This window comes from Mustelus asterias, chromosome 21 (assembly GCF_964213995.1).
Source record: "Mustelus asterias chromosome 21, sMusAst1.hap1.1, whole genome shotgun sequence".
NCBI lineage: Eukaryota > Metazoa > Chordata > Chondrichthyes > Carcharhiniformes > Triakidae > Mustelus > Mustelus asterias.
In genome coordinates, this window is record NC_135821.1 from 65091117 (window position 1) to 65118088 (window position 26972).

The window sequence follows — 26972 nt, forward strand, 5'->3', positions numbered from 1 at the left end:
TCAGTGTACCCTAACAGGCATCAGAGTGTGGCAACGAGGGGATTTTCACAGTAATTTCATTGCAGTGTGAATGTAAGTCTACTTGTGACTAATAAATAAACTTTATTTTACTATCAAGACTCCCTCTGATGGCGGAGCAATTTTTCCACCAGACGTCAAGACCGTATTTAGCATATATTTTAATGTTATGAATAGTCATTGAAAGGGGTGCTCTGCAGAATCACCCCCATGCCAGATCAAAAAAGGCATATCGGAATTGCAGTAAGGCTGTGTCTCACCTTGATATGTAACAAACGTGTAGTTGGTGACATACTCTTTACTTGGGACTTTGAGGTTTGTGCAATCACCTTGCCGTGCTTTTCAGTGCAAAGTTTCATTGCCAACAGCATTGCCTTGGGTGGGTGCGGGGATGGGGGTTGGCTGCAGGGTCAGGCCCTAACTCGGGAACTGGCCAGAGGCCAGTGCAGGGTGAGGACCGGATTTGGGCATGGGGCAAGAAGCATGATTAGGGGCTTCAGGAAGAGGCATGCACTGGGTGGGGGCAGGGTAAAGGACCACCCAACAGATGTGAGTATTCCTAGATTAGGTGAGATGCACAGCTGAGACAGGTAATGAGCCTTTTATTCACAATGCAGGGAATCAGAAAAGGTAACAATGAAGGGCACTTTTGGGAAATTGATGCTGATAAGTGGGATTAATCAATCACCTTGTATTAATCCCTTGATCACAGCTTTGAAATTCCCCAGAGCAAGAAGGGAGTCTGGAGCAACTGGGCAGGCCTCAGACTTCACATGCAGGTTACAATTGTTCTGCTTTCAGGTTCACACGAGATGCCTCACATCCCCCTTCCAACCCTCATTCATCTCGCCCCACCTCCAAACTGACACAATTCCTGACTAAACATTTGATGCCAAAGAATTTAGTTTCCTCATCTAAAAGGGAGGGGAAGGGTAATCTTGAAAGGCACCTGCGCTGGGCCGGATTTCAGGGCTGAATATTTGCCTACAGTGACTCGTTAGTCATCATGGGAAGATCATGGAAGCACATGCTCATTTGTTTTTTTCCCATGTATACTACAGTAAGACGAGCAGGAAGATGGAGGAAAGACCCAGGCTGTTCAGTACATGAGCAAATGACAGTATTATCGATGCCTCCTCATGTCCAAGGATCTAGTGGCTCACATGTGCCACATTCTCCAGGACTTGGCAACACAGGGAATGGGAGGTTATTCACTGCCAAGAACTCTAAAAGTCACCGTTGCCCCAAACCTCTATGTCATAGCTCTTCCAAGGCTCAACTGGGAATCTCTGTGGGATTTCGCAGGCTCCCACACACAAATACATCCGAGAGGTAACATGTGCCGTTTTTGTCAAAGCCCACAATTACATGCTCTTCACAAGAGACCAAGTAATCCAGGACTCCAGAGCACTGAGTTTTGTATCGATTTCCAGTTTCCCCAGAGATGCAGGATGCCTTTGATTGCATTCTATAGATCCCCATGGCAGGAGACACTGCAATACATCAACAGGAAAGGCTTCTACTCACTGAATGTGCAGTTGGTGGATGACCACAACAAACAAATCCTGAAGGTTCGCATGAGGAATGCCAGAAGCATCCATGATTCCTACATCTTATGTTGATAGCAGATTCCAGACAACTTCAAGGGGCAAAACAGTATCCAGGGTTGGCTTCTCAGGGACAAAGGGTACCTGGAAAAAACATGGCTGATAATACCCTTCTGAGGAAAGGTACAATGGTGCTTAAGCTACGACCCACATATTGGTGGAGTACACCATGTTAAAAATATGATTCCAATGCCAGGAAAGATGTGGTGGACACTGCTGTGCACTCCCCAGAGGCTCTCATGGGTCATCCTAGCTTGCTGCATGCTTCACAACCTGATGATGAAAAGGAAAGAGGAGCTGCCCAACACCGAGATGGAAGTGTGACAGATCTCCTCCCATCTGGAGGACATCAAAGGGGAGGAGGTTGAGAAAGCCGAGGCTGTAGGGCAAGAGGCCACAGCATAGGTGAGACGAGGTGAAACTTCTGTAACTTGATTTTGTGTCTCTGTGCACTGTTTGAGAGCACATTTCCACTCCATCTGATGAAGGAGCAACACTCCGAAAGCTTATGGTATTTGCTACCAAATAAACCTGTTGGACTTTAACCTGGTGTTGTTAAAACTCTTACTGTGTTCACCCCAGTCCAACGCCGGCATCTCCACATCATCAGAGTCCTCACCAGAGGTGTCATCGTGACTCAAGCTGAGGACCTAGTTTGTGGCTGGCCTTGGGGCTTTCTATGAAGGCAGTGGAGAAAACTAGTGCATTGCAGATGACTTGAAGAGAAGGCAAAGAATGAACAGTGTCATTGTTTGTGCAATGAGTTAGTGCAAGATCCTCACTTGGTCCCCACACAGTCCACATCCTCCTCATCCAGAATGCTTCTCAAAGGGATAGAGGACCCTATGTCAGGCATTCTGGGACATCTCCCTGTTGTTGTTGCAAGCTTGACCTACATATAGACAGATGGAGAGAATGTGAGCCAGGCACAGGCCAAGTCATATGATAAGGATGCCTGACATTTGTCTGCATGGCAAGTGGAGTAATGGATAAGATGAGGATGCAAGCTTCAGAGGATGGCAATCTGGAGGTGTGTGAGAGAGTGAGTGATGATGTCCCTTGAGCAAGCTGTGAATAAGATCACTGTCAATGTGAGAAGGGTTGATGAGTCTGGGGGTTGAAATTAATGAAATTATACACTTATGCTTGTGGCATAGGTGAAGTCATTCATCCTCTTTTGGCACTTGCTGGCTTTCCTTTTCTGAGCTGCATTGGTAGTGAGCATCTTTGCCACTGCATTCCAAACCAGATGGGTGAGGTTGATGGGACTATGAACATCACAGAGAGAGCAGCACATAATGGCGATCTTCCACAGGGTCCAACAAGTGACCCAGCAAGGCATCACTAAATTTGGGTGCACAGGTTTTCTTATTTTCAAGGCCATGTCTAGCCTGGAGCAGTCCTGGTTTGCAGCCATGAAGGAGGCTGTGATTTAGTGGTGTTTAACTATGGCAACCAGAGCAAGAAAGCAACAAGATCAGGTTGGGGTGGGAAAATCAGGGCAGGGTGGGAAAATCAGGGCCTGCCTGTCAGCGAACCAGCAGGTTTCATGTGGATAAATATCTAATGACTTTGACAGCAACATTTACAGTATGAAAACCTGTCCTTGCAACTTGTGGACGAAACTCAGTTTTCCACTCCCGTCACTTAATTACATAGAATGGAAAATTCCACCCCAAGTCACAATGGTGTGTGGCCTGGAGGGGAATTTGAAGGTGATGGTATTCTGTAGCCTAGTCCTTCTAGCTGACAGATATTACAGATCTAAAACAGTGCTGTAGGAATCCTGACAAATTGCTGCTGTGCATCTTGTAGATAGCACACATTGCCGCTACAAGCACCAATGTTTGAGCGACTGAATATTTAAGCTGGTGGATAGGGTGCCAAACAAGTGAGCTGCTTTGTCCTGAAAGCTGTCAAATGTCTTGAATGCCATTATAGCTGTACTATCCAGGAAAGTGGAGAGTTTTCTATCACAATCCTGATTTGTGCCTTATGGATGGTATACAGGTTCTACGTACATATTCGTAGCAGAATTCTGAGCCTCTCACCTGTTCTCCTGACCAGGGTATTTATGTGGCTGGTGCAATTAGGTTTCTGGTCAATGGTAGGATGAAGGGATGGTAATTGATGAAACAGCTGAAGATTGTTGGGCCTAGGACACTGCTCTGAGGAACTCTTACAGCAATATCCTGGCGCCAAGATGATTGGCCTCCAACCACTAAAATAATTTTCCTTTATGCTACAACCAGGGGAGAGTTTTCCCTGATTCCCACTGACTTCAGATTTGCTGGGGCTCCTTGCTGCCACACTTGGGTCAAATGCTGCCTTGATGTCAAGATCAGTCACTCTCATCTCATCTCTGGAGTTCAGCTCTTTTGTCCATGTTTGGACCAAGGCTGTAAAGGCTGCAGCTGAGTGTTTATGGTGGAACTCTAAATGAGCAGTGGCAAACAGGGAACTACTGCTGATAGCACTGTTGACAATACCTTCCATCACTTTGATAATCATTGAGCGTAAACTGATGTTAGTAATTGATCAGATTCTCCTATCCTCTGACAGGATATACCTGGGCAATTTTTCATTTTATCAGACAGATGCTCATGATGTAACTTCACCGGATCAGCTTGGTGAGTATGAGTGAGGTCACTCATTCTAGAACACATCTTCAGCACTACAATTGGGATCTTCAGTGTTCAGCAAAGTAATCACCCAATCTGCATTTGTTCTTCCAATGCACAGAATACAATATAGCAGTGAATACAATAGACCAGCTAAAAATAGCACAATTAAATTGTTGTTTTAGCTGATATGAGCATTTGTGGCATTGGACAATAGGAGGAAAGGAAAGGAGGAAGAGAAAGGGCAAGTGTTGCATCTTCTATGCTTACACAGGGAGATGGTAGAAGGAAAGACAGCAGCTGGTGGCATGATGGAAGATTGGATCAGGGTGTTGCAGAATGCTGAAAGGGGAGTGGAGGGGAAAACATGTTTGTTGGGGCATCATGCTGGATGATCCATTGAATGTGGAGGCTGGTGAAGTGGAAGGTGATGATATGGTGTTTTGGAAAGGAGGTGATGGGATGAGGGCAGAAGTGTAGGAAATGGGATGGATGCAGTCAAGAAAACAAAAAGGAATGAAGCCAGACGGGCCACCTGGCATCCACCTAGGCACCAGAAACAACCACAGCAAACCCAACCCTGTCAACCCTGCAAAGTCCTCTTTACTAACATCTGGGGGCTTGTGCCAAAATTGGGAGAGTTGTCTCACAGACTAGTAAGCAACAGCCTGACACAGTCATACTCATTGAATCAAACCTTACAGATAATGTCCCAGATGTCACCATCACCATTCCTGGATATGTCCTGCCCCACCAGAATTATCCAGCAGAGGGGGCAGGCACAGTGGTATACAATCAGGAGGTGGTTGCCCTGGAAGTCTCGAGCGTCCACTCTGAACTCCACGAAATCTCATGACATCAAGTCCAACATGGGCAAGGAAACCTCCTGTTGATTGCCACGTACTGTCCCTCCTCAGGTGATGAATCAAAACTCTTCCATGTTGAACATCACTTGGAGGAAACACTGAGGGTGACAAGGGAGCAGAATGTACTCTGGGTGGGAGACATCAATGTTCATCACCAAGGGTTCCACCACAGACGGAGCTGGCAGTGTACAGCTGCTGGACTGGGACTTTGGCAGGTGGTGAGGAAACCGACAAGAGGGAAAAATATCCTCACCAACCTGCCTGCCAGATGCATAACAGTGTTGCTAGCAGTGACCATCGCACAGTGCTGTGGAGACAAAATCCTGTCTTCATTTTGGGGATATCCTCCATTGTATAGCGTCGCAATTCCACTGGCTTTTTTTCCCAATTTACAGGATGTGGGCGTCACTGGCTAGGCCGGCATTCATTGCCCATCCTTAATTGTCCTTGAATTGAGTGGACTGCTCGGTTATTTCAGAGGTATTTGAGAGTCAACCACATTGCTGTGGGCCTGAAGTCACATGTAGGCCAGGCCAGATATGGATGGCAGATTTCCTCCCAAAAAGCACATCAGTGACCCAGATGGGTTTTTATGACAATCGACAATGGTCTCATGATCATCATAGAAACATAGAAAACTACAGCACAAAACAGGCCCTTCGGCCCCACAAGTTGTGCCGAACATATCCCTACCTTCTAGGCCTACCTATAACCCTCCATCCTATTAAGTCCCATGTACTCATCCAGGAGTCTCTTAAAAGTCCCTATTGAGTTTGCCTCCACCACCACTGACGGCAGCCGATTCCACTCGCCCATCATCCTCTGTGTGAAAAACTTCCCCCTAACATTTCCCCTGTACCTACCCCCCAGCACCTTAAACCTGTGTCCTCTCGTAGCAGACATTTCCACCCTGGGAAAAAGCCTCTGAGAGTCTACCCGATCTATGCCTCTCAACATCTTATATACCTCTATTAGGTCTCCTCTCATCCTACGTCTCTCCAAGGAGAAAAGACTGAGCTCCCTCAGCCTATCCTCATAAGGCTTGCCACTCAATCCAGGCAACATCCTTGTAAATCTCCTCTGCACCCTTTCAAACTTTTCCACATCCTTTCTATAATGAGGCGACCAGAACTGAGCACAGTACTCCAAGTGGGGTCTGATGAGGGTCTTATATAGCTGCATCATTATCCCCGGACTCCTAAACTCAATCCCTCCATTGATAAAGGCCAGCACACCATACGCCTTCTTAACCACCTCCTCCACCTGCGGGGCCGATTTTAGAGTCCTATGGACCCGGACCCCAAGGTCCTTCTGATCCTCTACAGTACCAAGAGTCTTTCCCTTTATATTGTACTCCTTCATCCCATTTGACCTGCCAAAATGGACCACTACGCATTTATCTGGGTTGAAGTCCATCTGCCACTTCTCCGCCCAGTCTTGCATCCTATCTATGTCCCTCTGTAACTTCTGACATCCCTCTAGTCTGTCCACAACCCCACCAACCTTCGTGTCATCGGCAAACTTACCAACCCATCCCTCCGCTTCCTCATCCAGGTCATTTATGAAAATGACAAACAGCAAGGGTCCCAGAACAGATCCCTGGGCACACCATTATTGACTGACCTCCATTTAGAAAAAGACCCATCTATACCCACTCTCTGCCTCCTTTGGGCAAGCCAGTTCTGGATCTACAGGGCAGCAGCCCCTTGGATCCCATGTCCTCTCACTTTCTAGAAGCCTTGCACGGAGGGCCTTATCGAACGCCTTGCTAAAATCCATATAAACCACATCTACCGCTTTCCCTTCGTCAATGTGTTTAGTCACATTTTCGAAGAACTCCACCAGGCTCGTAAGGCACGATCTGCCTTCGACAAAGCCCTGCTGAGTTTTCTTGAGCATACTAAACCTCTCTAAATGCTCATGAATCTTGTCCCTCAGGATCTTCTCCATCAGCTTACCAACCACTGAGGTTAGACTCACCGGTCGGTAATTTCCTGGGCTATCCCAATTCCCCTTCTTGAAAGTAGGAACCATATCCGCAATCCTCCAATCCTCCGGCACCTCTCCCGTCTCCATCGACAACGCAAAGATCATCGCCAGAGGCTCTGCAATCTCTTCCCTCACCTCCCACAGTAACCTGGGGTACATCCCATCCGGACCCGGCGAATTATCTATCTTGATGCCATTCAAAGATTCCAGCACAACCTCTTTCTTAAAGTCCACATACTCAATCTTTTCAGTCCACCGCAAGCCCGCAGTACATCCACCCAGGTCCTTCTCCTCTGTGAAAACCGAGGCAAAATACTCATTAAGCACCTCTGCCATTTCTACTGGTTCCGTACAGACTTTCCCACCTTCACCTTTTATAGGCCCTATTCCTTCACGTCTCATCCTTTTACTCTTCACATATTTATAGAACGCCTTAGGGTTTTCCTTAATCCTACCTGCCAAGGCCTTCTCGTGACCCCTTCTGGCTCTCCTAATTTCCTTCTTTAGTCCCTTCCTACAAGCCGTATACTCAGCTAGATCCCTATCTTCGCCAAGCTCTCTGAACCTTTTGTACGCTTTCCTTTTCTTCTCAGCTAGGTCCTGCACAGCTTTTGTGCACCACGGTTCCTTTAACCTACCAACTCCTCCCTGTCTGCTCGGAACGTTGTCCTGTAGAACTCTAAACAGACATTCCTTGAAAAACTGCCACCTCTCTTCAGTACATTTCCCCGAGAATACCTCCTTCCAATTTACTCCTCTAATTTGCTGCCTTATGTCTTCATATTTCCCCTTACTCCATATAAACGCTTTCCTAGCTTGCCTGATCCTCTCTTTTTCCAATGCAAGCATAAAGGAGATAGAGTTATGATCGCTATCCCCAAGATGCTCTCCCACTGAGAGATCTGACACCTGTTCAGGTTCATTGGTCAGAATCAGATCAAGTACAGCCTCTCCTCTTGTTGACTTGTCCACATGCTGTGTTAGGAAACCCTCCTGAACACACCTTAACGAACTCCTCCCCATCCAATCCCCTTATCCTAGGGATATTCCAATCTATGTTTGGGAAATTAAAGTCTCCCATCACAACAACTCTGCTATTACTGCATCTTTCCAGGATCTGTTTCCCCATCTGCTCCTCCACCTCCCTGTTACTATTGGACGGCCTATAGAAAACTCCCAGCAAAGTGATCGACCCCTTCCCACTCCGAACTTCCCACCCACAGAGACTCATAATTAGACATTTAATTTCTGATTTTTATTGAATTCAAATTTTACCATGTGCCATAATGGAATTTGAACTCGGTTCCCCACAGCATTACCCTGGGTCTCTGAACTACTAGTCCAGATGCAATACCACTTTGCCACCACCTCCCCTAAATGTGGGGAACCGAGTTCAAATTCCATTATGGCACATGGTAAAATTTGAATTCAATAAAAATCGGAAATTAAATGTCTAATTATGAGTCTCTGTGGGTGGGAAGTTCGGAGTGGGAAGGGGTCGATCATTTTGCTGGGAGTTTTCTATAGGCCGTCCAATAGTAACAGGGAGGTGGAGGAGCAGATGGGGAAACAGATCCTGGTATAGACTTCGAATGAGATTTAGCAACTCAAGATTGGACATCCATGAGGTACTGTGGAGAATCAGCAGCAGCAGAATTGTACTCAATCACAATCTGTAACCTCATGGCCCGGTATATTCCCCACTCTACCATATCGTCAAGCCAGTGGGCCAAGTCTGGCTCAATGAAAAGTGCAGGAGGGCATGCCAGCAGCAATACCAAGCATACCAAAACACAGGTGTCAACCTAGCAAAGCCACAACACAGGACTATTTACATGCCAAACGGCATAAGCAGCAGGTAATAGACAAGGCAAGCAATTCCACAACCATCGAATCAGATCTAAGTTCTGCAGTCCTGCCACATCCAGCAGGTGGTGGGCAATTAAAGAACCCACTGGAGGAGAAGGCTCCATAAACATCCCCATCCCCAATGATGGAGGAGTCCAGCACATTGATGCAAAAGATAAGGCTGAAGCGTTCGCATCAATCTTCAGCCAGGAGTACCGAGTGGATGATCCATCTCATCCTTTTTTGGAGATCCCGAGCATCACAGATGACATCCTTCAGCCAATTTGGTTCACTCCACGTGATATCAAGATATAGTTGAAGACACTGGATATTGCAAAGTCTATGGGCCCTGACGTTATTCCGGCAATAATACTGAATACTTGTGCTCTCGAGTTTTCCACACTCCCTAGCCAAGCTGTTCCAGAATCTAGCATCTACCCAGCAATGTGGAAAATTGCCCAGGTAGTTCCTGTATATAAGAAATAGGAAAAATCCAACCCAGCCAATTACTATCCCATCAATATACTCTCGATCATCAGTAAAGTGATGGAAGGGGGCATCAGCAGCACTATCAAGCGCCACTTAGAGAAATAACCTGCCCACGGATGCTCAATTTGGGTTCCGCCAGGGTCACTCAGCTCCTGACCTCAACACAGCCTTGGTTCAAACATGGACAAAGGAGCTGAACTCCAGAGGTGAGGTGAGCATGACTGTCCTTGACGTCAAGGCAGCTTTTGACTGAGTATGGCATCAAGGAGCCCTAGCAAAACTGAAGTCAATGGGAATCGGGGGAAAACCCTCCACTGGCTGGAGTCATTCCTAGAATAAAGGAAGATCTTCAGCTGCTTCATCAATGATCTTTCTTCCATCATAAAGTTTGAAGAAGGGATGTTCATTTGTTCAACACCATTCATTACTCCTCAGGTACTGAAGCAGTCCATGTCCAAATACAGCTAGACCTGGACAAAATGCCATCTGAAATGGAGGGCAGTTAGGGGTTGGCAATAAATACTGGACCAGTCAGAATGCCCATATCCCATAAAATTAATTTAAAAATCCAAGCTTGGGCTGACAAGTGGCAATTAACATCCGTGCCACCAAGTGCCAAGCAATGGCCATCTAAAACAAGAGAGAAACTAACCATTTTCCCTTGACATTCAATGGCATTACCATCGTTGAATCCCCCACTATCAACATCCTGAGGGTCACCATTGACCAGAAACTGAACTGGACTGACCATATACATACAGTGGCTAAAAGAGCAGGTCAAAGGCTGGGTGTCCTGTGGAGAGTAACTCACCTCCTGACTCCTCACAACCTGTTCACCATCTGCAAGTCAGGAGTGTGCTGGAATACTCTCCACTTGCCTGGATAAGTGAAGCTCCAACAACACTCAAAAAGCTTGACAACATCCAGTGGAAAACAGCCTGCTTAATTGCTACCCCTTTCACAAACATCCAATCCTTTCACCACTGACAAATAATGCCAGCAGGGTATACCATCTACAAGATGCACCACGGGAACCCACCAAAGTTCCTTAGGCACCACATTCCCAAACAAACCACTGTCGTTTAGAAGAAAAGGGCAGCTGACACCTGGGAACACGACCTCATGGGGGTTCCCCTCCAAGTCACTCACAATCCTGACTTTGGAAATATATCGCCGTTCCTTCACTGTCTCTGTGTCAAAATCCTGAAATTCCCTCCTTAACAGCATCGTGGGTGTACCTACACTCAAGAACTGCAGCAGTTCAAGGCAGATCACCACCACCTTCTCAAGGGCAACTAGAGGTGGGTAATAAATAATGGCCTAATCAGTGATGCCCACATCTCCTTGTCAGATACAGTGGAGGTGAATCCTAGGTTGAGAAGAAAGGAAGACATATTGGAAGCACGGTATGGAAGGTGACAATACCAGAACAGAAACAGTGGACATGGAGAAACTAAGAGAATAGATTAGAATTTTAGCAGACGTGAGGTGGAAGGATGTGCAATCAAAGTAGTTATAGGAATAGATATTGGTTGACAGTTTTACTCAGAAATGGGAATAGAGAAGTTGAGGCTAGGACACAAGCACAAACCTTTCAATTATCACACAACCCCTCCAGTCATGAGCCAGGCGACCTCCTCTGATTAGCATCAAAATTGACAGCAGCTGCCTTCATCGGTTGGATCATTGTTTATTATTCCACACCAGGTTGAAAACTTAGGATAGCAAATAAAAGTGGTGGCCCCACTGAGAGACACCTACCTCGCTCTGGCTCCTGCTCCAGTAATAAGTTGTAAAGCTCCCCAATGTCTGACCAAGATGATGACAGCACATAGGAACCAATGAAACTCGAATGAGCTCTAATCACTGCTTTCACCACATGGATCAAGTCTTCCTGCCTGTGTCCTGCAGAACAGTCCATACTTTTGCAGTAATGTTGCAGCTCATACAACCAGGTGCGGTTCTTCCAGCAATCAGCCTTGGTACAGATTGTGGGATATAGCAATATCCCTGGCTGCAGCTCCAGGACAAGGTCTTCAATGTTGACTAAAACTATGAAAGAACAAATTCCAAATGATAGGCACAGGTGGCAACATGCAACAATTGTATAACACAGAAATAAACTCATTCAAGCAGGTAAATGGAATTGAGGTACAGATCAGCCATGATCTAATTCAGGCTACTCCATTTTTTTTTCGATCAAGGAGCCATATTTGCATATTACCCTTACTCAATGGATTGACAAGAAGATTTAGGAAAAAAAGGTCTGAATTTCACACAAAAATATTAGGGTTTTAAGGAAAGAAACAATTTCTGATCAAAAGTAAAGTATATCTAAGAGCTACAAATAGTTAAATTAAAAAAGAACTAAGTAATACAAAATGACCCATGTGAGAGAGAGTCAGTGAATGTGGGTGGGGGAATGGGTGCGGGTATGTGTTGGTGCTACGGTAAAGTTGCTATAGTTCTTGATGACCATAGGCTGCCCTCCCCTTTGAGAGGGAGAGCTGACTGGTGGTGATTTAACTTGAGGATCACCACATCTCAGACAAGGGCTAAGGTTGAGAAGGCGGGACCTTCATGAATAACCTCAGCCGGCACGGGAATTGAACCCACTCTGCTGGTATTGCTCTGCATCACAAACCAGCTGTCCAGCCAACTGAGCTAATCTGACCCCATGTGTGATGATAAGAATGAATGAGGAACCTGAGACTGGCGTAAGGCAGATGCATACTCGCTCTCTGATTTGCCCTCTCTCACTCACATTCACTCACTCACTCTCTCACACACACACTCGATCACCCACACAGGGCAGTAAACACCTCAACCCACCCACCCCCAGCTGGGGTTCTACAGCATTTCACACACAAACCTCACAGCGAACATCTCTTCAAGGTAGCAAACAAGGAAGTCAGGAATTCCCGGCACCAGATGAGAGGGAGTCACACAGTTTAACGAATGGCCACCACACCAATATTGTACATGCAGCCTGGGAGCCTGCCCCAAGCAAGGTTACCAAAACAAGCAGAGTGTGTATGCCCAGATTGAAGGGTGGGCAAAATCACCTCAAAACAGAGCTTGTCAGGAAAGTCAAACCAAAGAAGAGGAACTAGTGCAATTGAAGTGCGTCACCACACCTGAAGTGGCCTCAATACAGATACAGCTCCAAGTAAATGGACACCCATTAAACACGGAGGTGGACACAGGTGCAGCGATATCCAACATTGAGGAACATGAATTTAGGTGATTCGATTGGGCATCTTAACACTTAATCTGCGACATACTGAGGCAAGTTTGGCAACATATACAGAAGAACCATTTTATGTAAAGTGGGACTACTGTAACCCCAGCCACATATGGGCAACTGACAGTCCATCTCCCCTTGGTAGTAGAGCAAAGACCACGGTCCAGCCTTTTGACAAGGGACTGATTGCAAAAAATTTGCTTGGATTGGCAGCCAATTTTCAAAATGGGTACTAGTAACTGATCCAAGTTGATAGGAAAGTATCCTGAAGTTTTTCAAGCAGGCCTTGGAAAGATAAAAGGGGCCAAGACATGGATCTACATAGACCCAGATGCCCAACCAAGATATTTTAAAGCAAGGCTGGTCCCATATGCTCTACGTGCAAAAGTAGAGACCAGGCTGTGAGATCCTGCTGTGGAGGACTGGGCCCGATATACAGAACGCATGCGCTATTTTCTTTTTCTAATGACATTGTGGCAGATGAAAAGCAGCAGGTCATTCTGACCGTGTGTGGTCTGGCAGCATTTGCCATTATTCACAGATTAATCTTCCTGGAGGTACCAGATACCAAAACCTTCCAGGAATTGGTGGACCTAGTGAAGGAATATTATGACCCGAAGCCACCTCTGATCCTGAGAAGGTATCAGTTTACTCAGCAATCCAGGAAACAGGAAAGTGTGTCACAAGTTTCTTAAGGTTGAGACAAATGGCAGAAGCTTGTGAATTTAGGTTGATGATTAATGGGATGCTAAGAGACCATTTGGTATATGGGATAAATAATGTGACCACTCAAAAACGCCTGTTGGAGGAAGCCCAACTGGACTGCAAACAGGTGCTAAAGCTGGCCTTACTGTTGGAAAAGGCAGCAAATGGGAAGAATGAGTTGCAAGTTATCCTGATGGAAGTGGACACCCACGCCAGTTCAACTTTAGTTTGGGGACCACCATTTGAGTGCAGACAATTACATAGAGTCATAGACGTTTACAGCATGGAAACAGACCCTTCGGCCCAATTTGTCCATGCCACCTTTTTTTTAATGGCTAAGCTATTCCCAATTGCCCGCATTTGGCCTATATCCCTCGATAGCCATTTTACTCATGTAACTATCTAAATATTTTTTAAAAGACAAAATTGTACCCACCTATTACCTCTGGCAGCTTGTTCCAGACACTCACCACCCTGTGTGGAAGAAATTGCCCCTCTGGATCCTTTTGCATTTCTCCCCTCTCGCCTTAAACCTATGCCCTCTAGTTTTAGACTCCCCTACCTTTGGGAAAAGATATTGACTATCTCGCTGATCTATGCCTCTCATTATTTTATAGACCTCTATAAGATCACCCGTAAGCCTCCGACGCTGCAGAGAAAAATGTCCCAGTCTATCCAGCCTCTCCTTAACTCAAACCATCAAGTTCCAGTAGCATCTTTTCTGCAGTCTTTCTAATTTAATAATATCCTTTCTATAATAGGGTGACCAGAACTGTACATAGTATTTCAAGTGTGGCCCTACCAATGTCTTGTACAACTTCAACAAGACGTCCCAACTCCTGTATTCAATGTTCTGACCAATGACATAGCCACTCTCAGGAAGGATCCGGATACAAGTAAACACAGTGTCTGCCCCCAGGACAGCCCCAAAACAAAGCCAAGCTTTGACCAGATAGTCAACAGTCCCTTCAGAACCCAGCCTGACAAGACATTGCAACTGTGGTCAGCATGCAGAGTCGCACCAGCAAAATAAGTTTTCAAGACCTAGATTTAGGAAAAAGACATGTAGACCAGTATCCAGGAGAGTTCACATCCTGGAAGGTCCATCTACATCTGACAAGGAACAATGCCCAAATCAGAACCAATTAAGATAGCCACAAGATTAAATGGAGATCGATACCAGCCCAGCCATATCCATGGTAGGAGAATCAGTGTTCAGTAAAATTTGTACTGGACTCCAACCCATTACCGTAATCAATCTGAGGACTTGTACAGAGGAATCGCAGAGTTGTGGGTGCAACCTTTGTTCCTGTCTCTTACAAAAAGCAATTGGTTAGGCTACCATGGCAGTGTAGGTCTCAGGCCCAAGCCTAAGGGAGAAAACTGACAGAGAAATCACCTGGATTGGGTAAACATCTTCCAGTTAGAAAATAGTTGCTTGAGTGAAGTCCTGCTCAAATACGTGGACTTTTTCCAAGATGGGCTAGGAACCATAAAAGGAGCCAAAGCAACATTACATGTCATTCAGGACACAGTCCTGCAATTTTGCTGGGCCTGCCCAAGAACAAGTAACATAAAACATGTCCAGTATGCGGAATAGACAGGAGTCACAGAAATCCGCCGCCCCCCATTACAAGGTTTACCTCAGATGGCAATTTACCTGGATGACATTCTCATTACAGGTAAATCACAGGCACAACACCTCCAGAATCTGGAAGATGTCCTTAGTTGTTTTTCAAGAGTTGGCCTGTAGTTGAGGGAGAAATGCTCCTTCCTGCTACTTCAAGTGACCTACCTGGGGTACAAAGTGATTAGGTCTACATCCTTGTGGAGGACCAGGTGCAGGCAATTAAAGAGGCTCCCACCTCAATCCGCAAGTTATGGTTGTTTTTAGGGTTGTTGACATAATACGGAAAATGTATACCAAATCGAGCCTCCATCCTGGTTCCACTACATAAACTGCTAAAGGATCACACTTAGTTCATCCGTCAAGGCCTTGCTTTTAAGAAAATAAAGCAACAGCTGTCATCGTCAAGTGCTAACCTAATATTTGGAGTGAAGAAATTTCATCAATACCTTTTTTATGGGCGGAAATACAGCCTCAGGACTACTGAGAGGACAAAACAATGCCACCGATAGCATTGGCTCAGATCCAGCAGTGGGCATTATTATTGGCAGCTTACAACTATTAGTTGGAGCACTGGCTGGGAGGTCGAGTGGCAAACACAGATGCTTTAAGTAGGCTACCTTTAGCAGACAACTCACAGATGGTACCCCAAGTAGAAGAGACGGTAATGACTGTGAATTTTCTGGCTACCCACCAGTGGCCGCACATAATAATATGCATCTTTGGACGCAAAAGGACCTTGTACTGGCAAAAGTTAAACACATAGTACTGACAGGGTAAACGGAAAAGCCAGTACAGCCCCAATTCCACCCTTTATTGGAGCAGGCTGTTCTGAGTCAGGGCTGCCGTGCCATACTGGTTGAACTACATCACGGCCGCCCAAGAGTCCAAAATGAAGAGGCTGTCCAGGGGCTATGCTTGGTGGCCTGGAATGAGCACGGACATAGCGGTGCTTGTGGGTCGGTGCCAGGAATGTCAGCAAGGACAAATATTGCCACTGACAGCTTCCCTGCGCACATGGGAGTGGCCAGGTAGACCATGGACTCGGCTGCATATGGATTATGTTCTTGGTCATGGTAGACGCCCACTCCACATGGATGGACATACATAGAGTGCATTTGGCAAACACAACAATAATGGTAGAGAAACTTCACACCTCATTTGCAACACATGGCATCCCAGAGGTGCTAGTCTCTGACAATGCACCTGCTTTCGCCAGCTAGAAATTGACCCGGTTCACGAAGTGGAGTGGAACTCGACATATCAGGACAGCACCGTACCATCCAGTGTCTAACAACCTCGTGGAGAGAGTGGGCCAGACTTTAAAAGCTGAGTTTTAAAAAAGCGCCAGCCCCCCCCAGGGACACTACAGGAATACCACCCACAGAATTGTTCATGGACAGATAACTCTACACCAGATTACGGTTTGCTATTCCCACACTAAGGGGAGGCGCAAATGATCCCGCATGGTTACCTGGAACACCGTACTAGGTGAGGCCATCCTGAAAACATCTGGACAAGGTGAGGGCATCGATCACAGTTCATCCCGGAGCCAACACTGCCCAGAGGGACGCGAACAGAAGAGTCCTCCCAGATCAGCCAGCCCTGCCTCTCCATCCGTAGTTAGAAATTCGGAGTCCAAAATGGACACAACAGATGAAGCCACGGCTACTCCCTTACTGCCTGAGGAAGGGGGCAAACTAGAACTCCAGCACCTCCCATGTCAGATGTCAAGTTGGACGATCCGGATCCAGCGTTGAAATGTCAAAGAGACCCATGAGGTGAGTGAATGGCCAAGATGGGGGGAGGGGGGGTGGTTAATGACTTCAACGAGGCACAGGAAGTTGGCCTCTTGGGAGTAGAAAGTCCCTGGTTGGGTGGGTAATATGTTTGTTGTTGATTGTTAAGTGTATCTTTATAATTTGTAATTGAGATGGCATTTTCTCTTGAATAGTGTAACTTTTGTATTTGTATTTTGTAACTGTTTTGTAATAAAAAGACATCCCTGATTGGGTGGGCAGGCAATTATGACTTCAATCACGGAGTCTCACTTGTGTATATAAAACTGGAAATGCCAGGTCTTCTGGCATTCTGGATTCTGACACTGTACCAGAAGCACTCTAGGAACGGAATAGAGTTTGTAATTAAAGGGAATCTGGTAAAGAGACACCGGCTGAAGAAATAGAGGAGGCGTTAGTTATGATCTTTCAAAAGTCACTGGAGTCAGGGAAAGTCCCAGAGGATTGGAAAATCGCTGTTGTAACCCCACTGTTCAAGAAGGGAACAAGAAAAAAGATGGAAAATTATAGGCCAATTAGCCTAACCTCAGTTGTTGGCAAAATTCTAGAATCCATCGTTAAGGATGAGATTTCTAAATTCTTGGAAGTGCAGGGTCGGATTAGGACAAGTCAGCATGGATTTAGTAAGGGGAGGTCGTGCCTGACAAACCTGTTAGAGTTCTTTGAAGAGATAACAAATAGGTTAGACCAAGGAGAGCCAATGGATGTTATCTATCTTGACTTCCAAAAGGCCTTTGACAAGGTGCCTCATGGGAGACTGCTGAGTAAAATAAGGGCCCATGGTATTCGAGGCAAGATACTAACATGGATTGACGATTGGCTGTCAGACAGAAGGCAGAGAGTTGGGATAAAAGGTTCTTTCTCAGAATGGCAACCGGTGACAAGTGGTGTCCCGCAGGGTTCAGTGTTGGGGCCACAGCTGTTCTCTTTATATATTAACGATCTAGATGACGGGACTGGGGGCATTCTGGCCAAGTTTGCCGATGATACAAAGATAGGTGGAGGGGCAGGTAGTATTGAGGAGGTGGGGAGGCTGCAGAAAGATTTAGACAGTTTAGGGGAGTGGTCCAAGAAGTGGCTGATGAAATTCAACGTGGGCAAGTGCGAGGTCTTGCACTTTGGAAAAAAGAATAGAGGCATGGACTATTTTCTAAACGGTGACAAAATTCATAATGCTAAAGTGCAAAGGGACTTGGGAGTCCTAGTCCAGGATTCTCTAAAGGTAAACTTGCAGGTTGAGTCCGTAATTAAGAAAGCAAATGTAATGTTGTCATTTATCTCAAGAGGCTTGGAATACAAAAGCAGGGATGTACTTCTGAGGCTTTATAAAGCACTGGTTAGGCCCCATTTGGAGTACTGTGAGCAATTTTGGGCCCCACACCTCAGGAAGGACATACTGGCACTGGAGCGGGTCCAGCGGAGATTCACACGGATGATCCCAGGAATGGTAGGCCTGACATACGATGAACGTCTGAGGATCGTGGGATTATATTCATTGGAGTTTAGGAGGTTGAGGGGAGATCTAATAGAAACTTACAAGATAATGAACGGCTTAGATAGGATGGACGTAGGGAAGTTGTTTCCATTAGCAGGGGAGACTAGGACGCGGGGGCACAGCCTTAGAATAAAAGGGAGTCACTTTAGAACAGAGATGAGGAGAAATTTCTTCAGCCAGAGAGTGGTAGGTCTGTGGAATTCATTGCCACAGAGGGCTGTGGAGGCCGAGACGTTGAGCGTCTTCAAGACAGAAATTGATAAATTCTTGATTTCTCGAGGAATTAAGGGCTATGGGGAGAGAGCGGGTAAATGGAGTTGAAATCAACCATGATTGAATGGTGGAGTGGACTCGATGGGCCGAATGGCCTTACTTCCGCTCCTATGTCTTATGGCTTCTGAAGAGTTATTTCAACCACCAGATGAAGAATGGTATGGCAAAGAGTCTACAAATGCCCGCTCAGGTGAGATGCCAATGAAATCTCCTTTATAATGAGAGTTGATCTGGATCTGCAAGCAAACTGCCAGCACGAAGGCCCCCAGAGATCTGGGGAGGTTCAATCACATTTAGATTTCTACATACCAAAAACATCTAGGGCTATGGGGATAGTGCTAGAAAATGGTGTTGAAGTAGAAGATCAGCTATGACCTGCTGCTGCTCCTATATCTGATTATATTATCTCTGGTCAACTACACCCTTCAGTGAGGGTCCACTGTCAGCAGGGCCAGAAGATCCCACTGGCATGAACGGCCGGAGAATTCCAGCCCTTATTCTTTTTCCTCCTCGAACATCCTTTCCATTAAATTGTATCAGCCAGCTCATCGTCCTGAACAAGTTTACAATTCTCCTTCTTTGTCAAATCCTATCAGGGCTCTTCTGAAACACTCCTAATCAAATGCCACCTGAAATTGCAACACCCTGGATCAACAATTATTAATATTCAGTTCACTTATACCAAACCTTTATTAAATTTGTCAAACTACATTTGGGTTGGCTGTCAATCTCAAATTATCGATACTAAGGGTGGAATTTTTATTGCAATGAGGCTGGAAAATCCTGGCCTAACTATTTACCCAGCTAATTGGTCAAGGGTTATCCTTTCTCTCTCTCCCCCCACCCCACCAAAGGAAGAGAGAGAGAAGACTTTACATTAGCTACTCCCTTGTTTCATGGCACATTTTGCATTTTAAACCAACTAGAAAAATTGTGGTTAGTCAGACTTCTTCGGCCCTGGGCTCATAGCACCGCAGCCTGGTGAATTATCCATGCTAAATTCAGCCATTTTAATCAAAAATAATGTTTTTTCTACAGTTGGTACTAAAATGTGTCCATCTTACAGTGCACCCACTATTAAAATGTTACATCTGTACAGGATATTCTCAGCTTCCTGCCCACACTTCTATTAATTTGTTGTGGGCAACGCTCGCAAGCCAAGTGCATGTTTCTTGGCCATCCCTAGGTATGTAAGGGGCCACACTTAATGCAGGTTCATAGGGAGGGCAGAGTAGACAGGGTAACAATCTCTCAAAGTGAGTTTTAATAACACTTGGTGATTTTTTGGTGACAGCTCACAGTTCTCACTTCTCCCATTCCGTCCCCACAAATTCAACTACACACACATAGTTGTATTTGGACTACTCATTGTATACACTGAATACTTGATCAGAGCGCAAACCTCACCTAATAAGTAGGAGGATCGCATTAAGAAGATGAACAGTTCCTGTTGCAGTACAATTAATTGGTTCTGCTGAGTTCGAGAGGCAGCAGCTTCTGTAACAGAAATTTCATAGCAATTTACAACTTACATCTGTAAAATATCCTAAAGCACTTCACAGGTGAATTATCAAACAATTTGAAATCTAGCAACATTAGGAAGCACTAGACAGGTACAGGAGTATTTTAAAAGATGAGAGAGTTAGATAGGCTTGGGGAGGAATTCTTTTGCACATCTTCAAATAGCTTTGTAAACCTCGCCAACATGATGTCACACCAGTAGGATATAAATATTCAATGGCGGGGGTGAGGAAATCTGGCAGGGATTCGGTAAGTATTTAAATGAGGTTCCCGCCTTTTCTGGGCATTAACCTCATTACATCACTGGCAATGAGTGTGGAAAATGCGATCTCACTGGATTGATTCTTGTGGGATTTCCACCTGCATTGCCATTCTCACTGACTGCTAACGTGGGTTGAAAATCATCCCCTGTCGTTAGTCTGTGGAATTCTCTTCCCAGAGAGCAGGGGAGGAAGGTCACTGAACATTTTTGAGGTTCAGTCTGGTTGGTTGAGGGAATCAAAGCATCAGATCAGCTATTGTATTATCAAATGGTGGCTCACAATTACTGTCCGATGAGCAATAAGGCTGGCCCCACACTCCTGAAAGAATAAAAAGGTAGTGACTCGAGAGGCCAAATGGTCTACTCCTGCTCCCAATAGATATGTTCATAATCTATAAATCAGGATATTTTCTATTTTGGAGACATTAAGAACTATAGATGATTAGGGAGACTTGGCTATGGGCGGCACGGTAGCACAGTGGCTAGCACTGCTGCTTCACAGCTCCAGGGTCCCGGATTCGATTCCCGGCTCGGGTCACTGTCTGTGTGGAGTTTGCACATTCTCCTCGTGTCTGCGTGGGTTTCCTCCGGGTGCTCCGGTTTCCTCCCACAGTCCAAAGATGTGCGGGTTAGGTTGATTGGCCAGGTTAAAAAAATCGCCCCTTAGAGTCCTGGGATGCGTAGGTTGGAGGGATTAGTGGGTAAAATATGTGGGGGTAGGGCCTGGGTGGGATTGTGGTCGGTGCAGACTCGATGGGCCGAATGGCCTCCTTCTGCACTGTAGGGTTTCTATGATTTCTATGAAGTATGTAAGTAAGGGAAAATTCAAAAACTAATGGAATATTGATCTTTATTTCAGGGCTGAAATATAAATGGCTGGAGTTTTATTGAAGTTAGGAAATTGTTTGGTTGGAGTACAACATTCCATCTTGAGCTCCACACCTCAGGAATAATGTATTGGCCTTAAAGAAGGTACAATGTGGATTCATCACATAATACCAGAACATCCTGAGAACAAACTAGGTTTGCATTTCAAGTGTAGGATATTAACAAATTATAAAGTTGAGATACTGAAGATGGTTAGATGAGGTAAACAGAAATAATTCCCTTTGTGGGGTGTCCTGAACAAGAGAGCATAACCTCTTAAAGATGAGCAAGACCATTTGCAAATGAAATCAGGAAGCACTTCACAAAAAGAACAATGGAAATCTGGAACTCTCTCCAAAATGAAGCGCTGGGAAATCAAAACTGAGGTGGTTGCACTTTCGTTAGACAAGAGTATTAACAGTTATGGAAACCAGGTGTATTGGTGGAGTTAAAAGGCAAATCACCCATGATTTAACTAAATTTGGAACAGACTTGTGGGGTTGCATAACCTACTTCAGCTCCTAATCGCATTTAACCAACCCATCCACATATCTCTTCCAACCCCCTTTCCTTTATTTATCCACCTTACCTGAAATAATTTCTGTTTGAAACTTGTAAGTAAATTCAACAGCCTCACAAGTGTTTTTTTTTAAAAAAAGCTTCCGGCCACTGTTCTAAATCTCAAAGTTAATCTGATATCAATGGCTCCTAATTCTGACTGCTCAACCATTGAAAAAGTTAACTTCTATCTACCTATCCTTTCTGCTTCTATCATATTCATTTTGCTGCAATGAGAAAAGGGTCAATTTTTCAAGTCTTCATCATTGAATTTCCACAAACCAGGCAGAACCCCAGAGAATTGCTTTATATCATCACTCCTCAATATTCTTTTTTTGGGTGCAGAACAACATACACAAGAACTATGGATGCTGGAAATTAAAAATAAAAACTGAAAATACTGGAAATATTCAGCAGGTCAGGCAGCATTCACAAAGGGAGAAATAGTTAATGGATTGGGTTTCATGCCCCCAGGGAAAAGTTGGCAGACTTAAAATCAGGTACCAAGCTGTGGTTACGATTCTTGGTGCAACTGTCAGCCATTTTTTAAATCCACAGCTGGAGAGGTGTTGGGAGGCCACATCCTCTTTCCCCTGCCCCATCCCCAGCTGCTGTTGGCATTTAACTTGTGGGAGAAAAACACCACACCAAATGTGCAGCCTGGCAGCTTTTACAATTCGGGCTAGTGCTTGAATACCCCCACACTCCAGGGTCTTCCCACTCAAGTGTTTCCTCTCCAGCTTGCCTCTTTCCTTCTCTCCTGCCCCCCGCCCCCCCCCACCCCACCAGGGTCAGCCAATCTTGTTCTGACAAGAAAACTCATTGCATCCAGCTCCACTGAATATTGTCTTTGAATGCAGGCCCAACAATGGCCAGCACTTCCAATGATGGCTGTGGAGTGAATCAGCAAACCACCGCCCACCCCCACTTTAAATCTAGCCCTTTCTGTTTCAAATCATTGTTCTCATTGTTAAACTGTTTCTGTCTGAACAGATTCTGCTGAGCATGGAGCAAGTACTGCACTAGTTTTGATTTGAGTGAGGTCTTGAGTTCACCATCGGTTTTTATGCTTTTATTCAGAGCTGCCAAATCCCTGCTCTCTCAGAAGTTGATTGTAACGGTGGGTGAGGAGCAGAGAACACCCATTTCCAAGAACGGTACCAAGAAATGCAGACAAAATTGGCAGCACAGGGTGGCAAGAGGTGGGGGAAATTCAAGGAAAAGTTACTCCATCCACAAACTGGTGAAGCAGATTAACACCAGCATCTCCTCCAAGGTTATGAGCATTAAGGATTCTGTAAGCAACATTTTTGAGCACATTGTGGGTGAGGTTCCCCGCCTGCCCCATTACTGCAAGTGGCACACAAATCAATTCACAGGAGATCCAGACTGCCATGTAACTGCTACTGCCCAGGGAACTGATCAATCACCGGGTCCGAGGAGGCAACTGCAGTGACCAAAGCTACTCAATATGGGGTGGGGTGGCTGTGCATCGTTTGCATCAACGTGGATGCAAAACCCTGCAAGAGTTGGGAAACAAGATTCCAGGCGGCGAGGTGTCAGTTCCGACGCCCCGACCCCCCAGTGAGGCACAAGCTGCCCAGATTTTCCGTGCAAAATTTGAAAACTCGGGCTGTGCATCTTGACAAATTTTGGTGAAATTCCACCCAAAGTGCTGGAAAAACAGACCCGGCTTTATTTTTCTTTATCATTCTTCCACCCGCCGCCCCTTGTGAAGCCCACTGTCTAGAGTCGGAGCTTTTAGTCATCATGCTTACTCAGATTTTTATGATGGACAATCGGCGGGTGAGAAATGTCGGTGTCAGTGGGGCTGGGCCAAGCCCCGGTCCATCTGTCCCTCTTGCTCCCGCGCTCATGCACAGTCTCTCTCAGGGTCCAATACTTGATCTCCATCGCCTCGATCAGGATCTCGATCCGACTCCTAATCTGGCTCTCGGTCTGGGCCCGAATCCCGCTCTGATCCTCCATCTCTCTCCCGCGCTTATGCACAGTCTCTCTCAGGGTCCGATACTGGGTCTCCATCGCCTCGATCCGACTCCTAATCCGTCTCTCGGTCCGGGCCCGAATCCCGCTCTGATCCTCCATCTCTCTCCCGCGCTCATGCACAGTCTCTCTCAGGGTCCGATACTGGGTCTCCAAGGCCTCGATCCGACTCCTAATCCATCTCTCGGTCCGGGCCCGAATCCTGCTCTGATCCTCCCTCTCGCTCCCACGCTCATGCACAGTCTCTCTCAGGGTCCGATACTGGGTCTCCAAGGCCTCGATCCGACTCCTAATCCATCTCTCGGTCCGGGCCCGAATCCTGCTCTGATCCTCCCTCTCGCTCCCACGCATCATCGCTCTCAGGGTCCGATACTGGGTCTCCATCTTCTGGATCAGGATCTCGGTGCGACACCTCATCCTGCTGTCGAACCAGATCTGGGCCCGAATCCCGCTCTGATTCTCCATCTCGCTCCCATGCATCGTCGCTCTCAGGGCCCGATACTTGGACTGGATCTGCTGGGACAGGATCTTCATCTGGATCCAGCTCTGATCCTCGATCCCGCTCTCGCTCTGGATCCAGCTCTGATCCTCGATCCCGCTCTCGCTCTGGATCCAGCTCTGATCCTCGATCCCGCTCTCGCTCCGGATCCAGCTCTGATCCTCGATCCCGCTCTCGCTCCGGATCCAGCTCTGATCCTCGATCCCGCTCTCGCTCCGGATCCAGCTCTGATCCTTGATCCAGCTCACGCTCAGGGCCTGGATCCCGCTCTCGCTCTGATCCTCGATCCCGCTCTCGCGGGCCAGCCTCAGTTTCTCCATCTTGCTCTTACTCCGGCTCTGACACTTGTTCCCGCGGTCCCTCTCCCTCCGGGATCAGCCTCAGTTTCTGTTGAAGGTCTGGGGTCCCGCCATCGTCTGTTCAAAATGCCGCCTCCCACCCAATCTGATGGGCCGCCCCCTCCCTGAGGGGAACAGGAATTTTTTTTTGTGTTTATATCTAATTCAATCCAATCGAAGTCCAATTCAAAGTCTCAGCAAGTGAGACATTCCAGATCCAAGCTGACAAGACAGGCCTCGCACTTCCTGACTTGGGCTTGATCTACATGATCCAAGCTGATTGGAGCAGGCATTGCACCTCCTCCAAGGCTTGATCTCATTTGCACCTTAGCCAAGATGCCGCTTAAAACATTGCTTCAAATGAAGCCTCAGTGTAACCTCATGACTTCAACCAAGTGAAGGACAGCAAAACGACACTTGATCTTAGCCAAAAGGCCGAGAAGCGGAGCGGAACAGAAAACGTCTTACCTTCACGGGCTGGGAGTCATTTTGCCAACGTGTTTATTGGCCAGTTCTTTCTGCTGGTGGTCGAGAGATAAGAAATTAAGAGCAGAGGCCATTTATGTGTTGATGCATCTTCACCAGTTAATAAGTTCCTGGCTGATCTGACCAGGATTCTCCTCCGACCTCTCCCCGGCAGTTGGCATTCTTCAGTCCTGCTGCTGTGAATGGAGATTTGGCTGTGTGCCAAATTCTTCATTCTTATTTGGAGTGGTGGTGGAGCATGTGAGATTGGAGAATTCCAGGCTTTATTCTTCATTCCTGCCTTTATTCTTCATTCCCCCTAATCCTTGACTCCCTTTTGTCACAGTCAACCTTGAAAAGATTCAATGACCCAGCCCTGGCTGGTGGAAAGAATTCCAAACGCTAATGACCACCTGAGAGAAGAAATTCTTCCTCATCTCCATATGAACAGTAGCCCTCGCTTTGAAACTATGGATTTCACCCCCACCCCCCACCCCCCCACGCTCCCCCACAACCACCCTGCCCAGGCTTCCTCTGAATCTTATCAGATCATCTCTCATTCTACTAAGCCAGGCTTGTCTAATACACGGGCCATGGGCTGGAACCTGACCCACGACTGCTGGAATTCTTAAGCCTTCACACCCTGCCACTGCTGCCAGTGAGAAAAGAGAAATTTGGCACTCAACCAAATCTCCATCGCAGCAGTGGGACCAGAAAATCCTAGTTGCAGGCGAGGTTAGAGAATCCCGTCTGACATTCTCAGTCCAGCCCACCAGCATTGTCGAAGAACAACAAAACTTGGAATTCTCTAAAGCTGATCAGGCAATCACAGCTAGTTTCTCCCTGCATTCACCTGTGATTGGATGAGCAGCAAAAACAGTGGTGGGTATCTACCATCAGTTTTCAACTTTCATCAAGAGCACTGGTGCATGGCAATGAGTTTAGAGATCTAGGAGTGAGGGCAAAGGGAGGACCATGGTTGGGGTGTGGAGGCAGGGTCAGATTGGAAGGAGGAAGGGTGGGTGGGAACCAGGAACAGGATTTGTAGGGCTGGGGTGCAACATCACTCCAAGGAACAACATTTTAATTTGACTTTGTGAATTTTCCAGCCCCCACCAGAGACTCTCTGCCTTCTCATTAATTAAGGGAATAGTGGAACTGAATGAACAGTTGTGAAACCGAACAAAGTCCAGTGCCCTCACTCGTACTTTCCTTGACATTATTGTGTGATTTGGAGGAAGAAAGGAGAAAAGAAAACAAAGCTTAGCTTTGTTGCTAGGCTACTAAATTAAGGTTCATCATCTTGGGGGCTCTAGCTAACAGCTGCTCATCCCTGAAGCCTTCATCTATCCTGCTGCTTTTGCCCGCAGCCTGCAAGGTATACAGGTCGAGAAGGTGGAAATAGAGAGGGGCCAGAAGCCAGGGAGAACAGGAGACTAGAACTGGAAAAAAAAGTGACTTTTCTTACAACTTAAAGCTGGGTGCCAGAAAGTTTCATGGAGGATTTACAAAAACTGTGCTTTGAAGGAGGAGGAAGAAAATAAGTACATCTAAACGAAGACTTAGGGTATTTTGTGTATTTGACTGATCTTGCCTGCCATTCCACCACCCCCCCCCCCCCCCCCTCCCCCGCTTCTGTGTCTCAAGTACAATAGCTGGTGTTGCCTGTTGAAGAAAAGGTAAGCAAGACATATAGTTCCTGCAGGCAAAACTGTCAGTTGGTGCCAGCTAACTGGTGAAGACATCTTCCTCTCTTGACGCAGGAAGATATCCAACAGATATCCCTCCCCCCCCTCAAATGTACAGCATTCTTCCTGAGGACTGAGCAAATGATGCAGCTAGCCTGGCCAAGGGGTTCACTGTTGTAGGACATCTCT

At 46.3% G+C, this 26972-nt stretch overlaps 1 protein-coding gene across 2 annotated transcripts in view; it reads right to left on the reverse strand.

The window, feature by feature from the left end:
* Nucleotides 1–24877, reverse strand: part of LOC144509344 (uncharacterized) — a 101061-nt gene extending 76184 nt beyond the window's left edge. For both annotated transcript variants that reach the window (XM_078238038.1, XM_078238039.1), the window contains exons 1-3: nt 23568–24877; nt 19989–20078; nt 11200–11490 (exon numbers count right to left, since the gene is read on the reverse strand). In XM_078238038.1, coding sequence (XP_078094164.1) covers nt 11200–11490; nt 19989–20078; nt 23568–24612 — 1426 coding nt within the window. In that variant the 5' untranslated portion in view covers nt 24613–24877. The remainder of the gene's footprint in view (nt 1–11199; nt 11491–19988; nt 20079–23567) is intronic.
* Between the last annotated feature and the right edge of the window lie 2095 nt (nt 24878–26972).